The sequence below is a fragment of the Rosa chinensis genome, chromosome 4 (assembly GCF_002994745.2).
Source record: "Rosa chinensis cultivar Old Blush chromosome 4, RchiOBHm-V2, whole genome shotgun sequence".
NCBI classification, from domain to species: Eukaryota; Viridiplantae; Streptophyta; class Magnoliopsida; order Rosales; family Rosaceae; genus Rosa; species Rosa chinensis.
Window position 1 is genome coordinate 66,671,380 of NC_037091.1, and position 8,067 is coordinate 66,679,446.

General features: G+C 39.1%; 2 protein-coding genes across 2 annotated transcripts; both read right to left on the bottom strand.

Annotated features, from left to right (window-relative positions):
* Positions 1–186: 186 nt before the first annotated feature.
* Positions 187–3,664, bottom strand: LOC112198163 (eukaryotic initiation factor 4A-3). Its single transcript, XM_024339237.2, has 8 exons — positions 3,207–3,664; positions 2,876–3,116; positions 2,698–2,778; positions 2,486–2,593; positions 2,268–2,387; positions 1,718–1,885; positions 1,095–1,181; positions 187–665 (listed from the first exon to the last, which is right to left on the bottom strand). Exons 1-8 carry the CDS (start codon positions 3,524–3,526, stop codon positions 552–554), a joined length of 1,239 nt encoding a protein of 412 aa, XP_024195005.1. The 5' UTR covers positions 3,527–3,664; the 3' UTR covers positions 187–551.
* An 860-nt stretch (positions 3,665–4,524) lies between these two features.
* Positions 4,525–8,067, bottom strand: LOC112200263 (probable metal-nicotianamine transporter YSL7). The gene is made up of 4 exons (XM_024341290.2): positions 7,492–8,067; positions 6,373–6,634; positions 6,132–6,266; positions 4,525–6,056 (listed from the first exon to the last, which is right to left on the bottom strand). Exons 1-4 carry the CDS (start codon positions 7,850–7,852, stop codon positions 4,724–4,726), a joined length of 2,091 nt encoding a protein of 696 aa, XP_024197058.1. The 5' UTR covers positions 7,853–8,067; the 3' UTR covers positions 4,525–4,723.

An 8,067-nucleotide genomic window follows, 5' to 3' on the forward strand; every position in this document is an offset into this window, starting at 1 on the left:
AAATGTTTTCAACATTTTCACAAGCACAAATCACACTTCTCCCTGACATTTAACGTTGTGTGATAGCAAGGGGTTTTAATCTTCAAAAACCAGTGTGAAATCAATGGGCTTTACTAGTTGACCCCTTTCGTGTCAAAATAATGTATAGAAAAAAGATACATTGGGCAAGATAAGGGACGCGATCAATAACATTTAAACTGTAGATGAACGAGTTCATCTGTTCCTTTATACAGATGCAAGACAGCAACGGACACGAGATTAAAATATTTGTTCATTCTCGCAAAAACTCAGGGCTTGAAATTAACATCAAATACAGTAGGGTTCCATTGCACAAGGTGCTTAAAAGTATCAAAATATCAGTCACACTAGCCTATCACTTCGGCATTTCAAGCCAACATAAAAAGAAAAGATGTCCGACTTCTGCGAGTGTATTACAATAAATTACACCCATATGCTAGTGATCAATCCATCGCAAATAAGGAGTACCACACAAGTCAATCCGCATTAAAACCAATCCTCACTCCACAAGCACACAAGTCGGCCAGGACCTCTTATATTAAATCTGCAACATTCATTGGCATTTCGTCAATCTGGGTACTGTAGTACTGTTCAATGTCTCTTAAAATCTTGATATCGTCGCTTTTGACAAAGTTTATTGCCACACCCTACAAACAACCAGCACCTTTATTAGAACTCACAAACAAATAAGGTAACTGGAGTAAAGCAGCACAAACTCAGACTCGGAATAAATGTTCTTTTGAAAGCACAAGATTAGTTACTAATGGCAAAAGGAGTAATTTTCTGGTATAAATACAAAGTTCACTAGATTTCAAACTCATCAATTTAAAATATACAGGCCAAACATACAGGCATTTCCTCGAAATTGTAGATTAGTCCAAACCCAGTAAATTAAGATCAAAATAACATTAGTGATCCAATTTTCACATATTCCTAAGAAAACTTTAAATTTCTGAGAGGGGATAGATGCAATCATGAATAGATGCTGAAGAAAGGACAGTTACACCTGCCATAGATAACCATAAATACTAAACTGAACCTACAGATGAAAGAGAAGAAAGGACTTTACACCATACCTTGCGTCCAAAACGACCAGAACGACCAATTCGATGAATGTATAGCTCTCGATTGTTTGGAAGATCATAATTGATAACCAAAGACACCTGAATAAATAAAGACATTAACAAGATTGAAAAAAAGAGAATCTTGAACCAAAAAAAAAAATGTCAGCAAAAGCATCCTTGCATTAAAGCCAAAAGAACTCAAACTATATTCTACATAATCATGTCTAACAGAGCAAAACCTTCACATTAAAGCAGTCCTAAGCTTCTCATTCAAGGATGTCCGAGATGAAGATTCCCTACGCTAACAACTACAGCCCACCAGTTCACCACGTCTCACATAACACACATGATCCTTGCCATAAAAGCAGTGCTAATTGAAGGTTCATTAGGATGTAACTATAACCAAATTCATTATACAGAAGCTCCCAAAAAACCACATTGTTCCAGTTAAATTCGAATGCCCATGGTCATTTGGGAAATCAATCTAAAAAGTAAACTGAATACCTCTGTTTCCCACCCACCCAACATGCTACCACACAGAAAGATGCTAATCTATTTCAAAAGCTTAATGTTCAACTATTCACACCAAATACCTTCTAGCTGAAGATTAGAAAAACTATAAGTAAAGAACTTGCCTGCTGAACATCAAGGCCCCGGGCCCAAACATCTGTTGTGATCAAAACACGAGTAGTACCATTTCTGAACTCATTCATAATAGCATCTCGCTCCTTCTGAGGCATGTCTCCATGCATTGCAGAGACTGTAAAGTTATTAGATCGCATCTTTTCAGTAAGCCAGTCCACCTGTCCCAATGGCCAAGGAAAAGTTAAGCAACCAAAACAAGACAATTACAAACAGCATTTTATCCATGCCTCCTACTTGACGTATTAAATTCCAAAGGTTATGCATATCAAATGTATAAATTGGATAAGGAGAAAAGGAAATGTTTAATTTATTTCTCACCAGATAGTATAATCAACAAATTATGAGAAATGAATTGATATTGAACCTAGTAGATAGTGTCTTCTTCCTAGAAGAAAATATCTCTAAGATGAGCATATTTCCACATTACAGTTCTACTGATTAACAGACCATAACCAAACAACCGACTCAGAAACCTTCAATTCAGATCAAACTTTTAAGACATTAGGATAACAAAACAACAATAAAAGCAGAATAATTTACCTTTCTCTTTGTGTTGCAGAAAATAACAGCTTGTGTAATTGTAAGAGTATCATAAAGATCACATAAAGTATCAAACTTCCACTCTTCTCTTTCAACTGCAACAAAAAATTGCTTGATCCCCTGTCATCAGAGATACATAATTAAATGTTAGGTTACAGAATCCATTCAAAATGTAAGAATCATAGACAGCATAGAGAAAAGACAGAAGGATTGCATACCTCCAAAGTCAACTCATCACGTTTAACCAGGATCCTTACGGGCTCAGTCATAAACTTGCTAGTCATCTCCAAAATTTCATGGGGAAGTGTAGCAGAAATCAAGCAGACCTACATTGTCGCAACTGATTTCAGACCAACAATCTAATTTCGACTAGACTAACAAAGCAATAATAGAGCTTAATGTGATTAGAAAACAAAATGCAGATTCAAACCTGGAGCTCGGGTGGAAGATATCTGTACACATCGTAAATCTGATCCTTGAAGCCTCTGCTCAACATTTCATCAGACTCATCCTGAAAACCCAAAAACCAAGCCAAACAAAGACTAAGAGACCAAGAAAAGGCAAAAGGCGAAACCCGAGAGAACAATGAGAGGGGAGAGAGGACTGACGAGAATCAATAATTTAATGGCTCGAGTGCGCAGAGTTCTCCTCTTGATCATATCACAGACTCTACCGGGAGTTCCAGACACCACATGAACTCCATACTCTAGCTTTCTAATATCCTCACCGACGCTTTTGCCTCCAATGCAAGAATGCGCTTGGATATTTATGAAATTACCAATTGCCAATATCACCTTCTCTGTCTGCGCCGCCAATTCCCTCGTCGGAGACAATATCAACGCCTGAACCCTAATTATTGCGATACATAAAATTAGCAAACCCTAACCCTAACAATGCAATTCAAATAGAGCAGACAGAAATTAGAGACGGGACTCGTACTCTCTGGTGGAGGTGTCGACGATTTGGCAGACGGTGAGGGCAATCATGGAGGTCTTTCCGGTACCGGACTGGGCCTGGGCAATGACGTCACGGCCCTCAATGATGGGCCGGACGGCCCGTTGCTGGATGGCGGAGGGCTTCTCGAAGCCGTAGTTGTAAATACCGCGGAGGAGATTGTCCTTGATGCCCATCTGATCGAAGCTCATGATGGGCTCTATGCCGTCGGATGTGACGAACTCGAGCTTGTCCTCGTTGACCATGCCGCCGCCCCGCCTGGTTCGGTTCAGGGGCACCACGCTCGTCGTCGCGGGGGCTGCCATGCCTGGCTGGGAACCAAATCTCGGGTCGGATTGGGTCCGGTGGAAGTGGGATTTTCCGATTAGGGTTTGGAAAAAAAAACAAAGGTTTTGCTGAGAATTGAGGCAGCCTTTGTTTATCTACAAAACGCGAGAAAGGGGAGTCGGTAGAGTTAACAAAAGGTCTTTTTTGTAAAAGCGAAGAAAGTTATGTGGTTAATGGGTTGGGCTTTTATAACTTTCCCTAATTTGGGTCAAAGCCAGGGTACTAGGGCCTCTTCAAGTTCAACTTCGTGCGTGCTTTCACTCCTATATGGAATCATATCAAATGATTAGGTTATATAATAAAATTTGCTATCCTAATTTTTTCTTTTTTTTTTTTTAGCTATCCTCATTTAGTTTATTTCAGCCACTAGCTACCCTAAATTTTCACAATTAGCCAATTTATTATTTTATTATATGAAGGTTTGTGTCAGCTAATTTGTTTTCCTAAATTTTCAAAACTAGCCATTTTCTAACTTAGGTTTTCAAATTAATCAATGTAAGTAGAAACTTTAACATAATGGTAGTAAATTGACTAAAGTAAAACTTAGGATACAAATTGGTTAATTTTGAAAAATTGAGGTGGAAAGTTGACTGACATAAAACGTAGAGTAGCAAATTAACATTAAGGTAAAACTTATGCTAGCAAATGGATGAATATGTCAATGTTTAATGGATCACGCATCTGATGCTCACAATGTCAATGTAATGCGTGGCTGAAATTCTGGAGTTAAGAGGTACAGAAACATCCGTACGTTGCCAACAAGGAGAGTTTGATTATTGCAGTATCGATCTATGGACGAATCATCAAAGAGGTCAGTGTTGAAGATTTTGGTGTTTGTCCTGGCAATTTCACATCACTTAATGGGACGCAGGGCAGTCAATGATATGATCATATTATAGAAGGCATTGGATAAAATTATCATGATATATATGAATATTAACGTATTACTCATATATATTGGATCTACTGAATCGATCCATTGAAAATAGTTACTAGGTAACACATACCACGACTTGCTGACGGTAAAAAAATTCAAATGACAACCATACTTTTGACAAAATCTAAATGAAATCCAATTATTCTGGCAATAACTTAGAAATTAATAGTCTAGCTACCTGCACTATAAACACAATCACCTGAAATTGATACAGCAACTAAATCTATAATGATATACTCTAATGACCAGATAAAAGTTTTTCGACTTTTTCATTGGCAGAAGCAGAGAGGAACTTCATACAGATCGGAGGTTTCACATTTGCCAGTGAAAGGATAGCAGCTGGAATACCCCACAAAGATTCACCGCAAATGAGTCCAGATGCGACTGCTGGTGCAAAGTCATCGGCCTTTTGTTTGTTCATCCTTTGCCACAAGAAGAGAATCAAGCTCCCCAAACACATGTCAATGGCAAAGTATGAACCAAGATAAAATGGGATGGCCATGCACATTGGGCTAGGAATAAATCTGTACAACCTGTACTTGGTCTCATAACGCTTTAGAAGCTCAGTAATCAAATTTATGACAACAGCAGCTACAAAAAATGAGACTGCAAGTTTCAGACAATTTTTGGGAAGTGAACCAACGCCTTCAACTCCTAAAAGAGCCATTCCACGGTACATTAGTGCAAACGGTGCAGGATACGAACCATTTGGATCGCCTAGTGGATAAGCTTTGTAGAAAATCCAGAATACCAAAGGGGACATGAGACAACCCATGGCCGTGCCAAGAACTTGGCTGAAGAACATAGAGCGAGGAGAGGAAAGCGTAAGGTATCCAGTCTTGAAGTCCTGCATAAGATCAGAAGCAGTAGCGACAATGCTCATCATGACACCACAAGCAGCAAGCCCAGCAACAACACCACCTTCAGGGCCAACCCAAGCACTGAAGATTATGATGGCGAATTTTCCATAGTTGGAGGCGAGGGACCAATCGGTGAGACCAGCACCATAGGAATTACAGAATGCCAAAACTGGAGCAACCAAATAAGCAATAAAGATATGATACCATTTTAATTGGCGGAAAATGCTTGGTACGGTAATGATGGATATAATGGCAAGAGCAACATATCCACCAAAAGCAACCCAGTGAGAAATTGCGTCTTTCAAGAAATACTCAACTCTTCGCTCCTCGTCATAGTTTTCACTCAAAACTTCTACTCCAGCTTCAGTACTTGCAGGGTTTATGGACGGTGGGGATGATGACTCTAATTTCATTTCTTCTTTTGTTTTAGGTGTACAGCATAAATTTTGGAAGGTCACAAAGAGCATGTAAGCTACATGGTATAAACCATCCCCGAGCATCATGGCTATAGCAATGAAAACCCTGTATCCTTGGATACCGTGGAGACTGCTCGGTGAGAGATCAGCACTGTACCAGCTACCTTTATGTTTCTCAATCAAAGGCCACATGATTCCCCATGAAAGAATTGATCCGACAAGCAAAGAGATGTTCACCATGTAAGGGCAAATCATTCCCACACCAATGTATGTCGATGAGAAGTCAAAGTAAAACCTGCAGTATGTAAATTAAATAGTTACCTCTGTGCATAAGCTTTGTCAGGATCATTACATATGTGTGCGCACTTACTTCTGCGCATAAGCTTGGAGACCAAATGTTGGGAAGCTAGCAAATCCGCAGCCATCAGCGGCTGTATAGAACCATTGGAAAAAGGCCCACACAAAGCTAAAGCAGAAGCTTTTGAACAGGACGCCAACTTGTTTCCTGCAATGTTTGTATAAAGTTTTAATTAATTATTAGCAGCATATTCAAATTGAATTGCAAAATAGATGCATCGATGCACATGTAAAATTGAATGTGCACTACGTACTTTGCTAACTTGGCTCCTTTGGGGGTGTGAAAACTGTTAATGAGGTATGCAGTTGCAGTTCCACTTGGGTAGGTTAACTTGTAGTCCATGATCATTATCTTTCTCATGGGCATAATGGAAAACAAGCCGAGGAAGCTGACAGTAAAGAGAAATCCAACCATCCATCCAATGTGAGGGTTCTTCACGTTGATTGGGGTGTTGCCTTCATCTCCTTGAGCAGCTATCGTTCCACTCATACCCAGTATATAACTTGCGGTTCCACCTATATTTACATCAATCCTAAGTAAGAAATTGAAGTTATAAGATGAATAACATATAGTAAGAACTTTACAAACAACCTCTAATTTACTTGATGATAATCCCATAGATATATAGATCCTTGTTGCAACACCCACACAAACCAAAAGAGTGAAACTACATATGATTCCAAATTCAATTTCAATTTTCTGTAGCCTCCTGCAAACCTAATTAGTAGTACAGTGTCATATACATGTATATCTACACAATTAGATAAAACTTATTATATTAAACTTATATAATTAAATTAGGGGTTATTATCACAAATGGTACCTGAACTATACCTCAATCTTATCGATGGTACCTAAACTTCAATTTTGATCACAACCAGTACCCGAACTTTTCGATTTCATTTTAAATGGTACCTAGAGCCACCTCCGATCACTATTCCGACTAAAAACGGCATCGGAGGCGATCATAGTGATGATTTTTGATAATTTCGAGGGTTGCGATCATATATAGTGATGATTTTTTGGTAATAAACTTGCCTTGAACTTATTTTTTTGTTTTATTATTTTTTTAGATTTGGCTTTTTTTGGCCGGAATAGTGACCTTAGGTATCATTTAAAATGAAATCGAAAAGTTCAGGTACTGGTTGTGATCAAAATTGAAGTTCAGGTACCATCGATAAAATAGATGATAAGTTCAGGTACCATTTGTGATAATAACCCTTAAATTAGAGATGGCAAAAAATACAAAGCGGGTGGGTTAAATTACAAACCCAGCTAGGTCTTCACAGATCTGGAATCAGTATATCATACGTACTGTTAATGGAATTGGAAATAGAGATTATTAGAGACGTAATTGTAATTGATAACATACTGCTGAATGCAATCCCGGATGAGGCGACCACACATGTTTGGATAACACAATTTTCTTGGCGAGTGAAAGGCTGCTTCAAGAGGCCAACCTTGGTGAGAGCGGTGGTGTAGGCTCTCAACACCGCAAAACCCAACAACCCGGCGGCGACGTTGAGCGAAGGTATGACACCAGTGGTGAGGTTAAGCTTGCAAACAATGAAGTTGAAGACAATGCTCAGAATAAAGCTCGTGGCCATTGCCCTCACAGTAATTTGCTTCGTCCACGGCGGCACCGGGGTGTTCCTGAATGCCGCTTCCACCAAAATCTTGTTCTGTGCTTGATTTCCATCCTGATCAAAGTCATCGCTCTTCTTTCTCTCCATAGAGTTAGGTTAGATTATGGACCTCAGAGAGAATTGAAGGAATTATAGTATGACGGTAGAGTCAGGCTAGGTACGTACACGAAGTAGGTGATCTCTAGGCTAGGGTACGTATGGTTGAGTACGTATACTAGGGGTTAATATATGTGGTCAGGGAATTTGAATGGACGAGAGAGTTTCAAGCGTAGCAGTTGAAAGCTGTTATGAAGCAAACATTT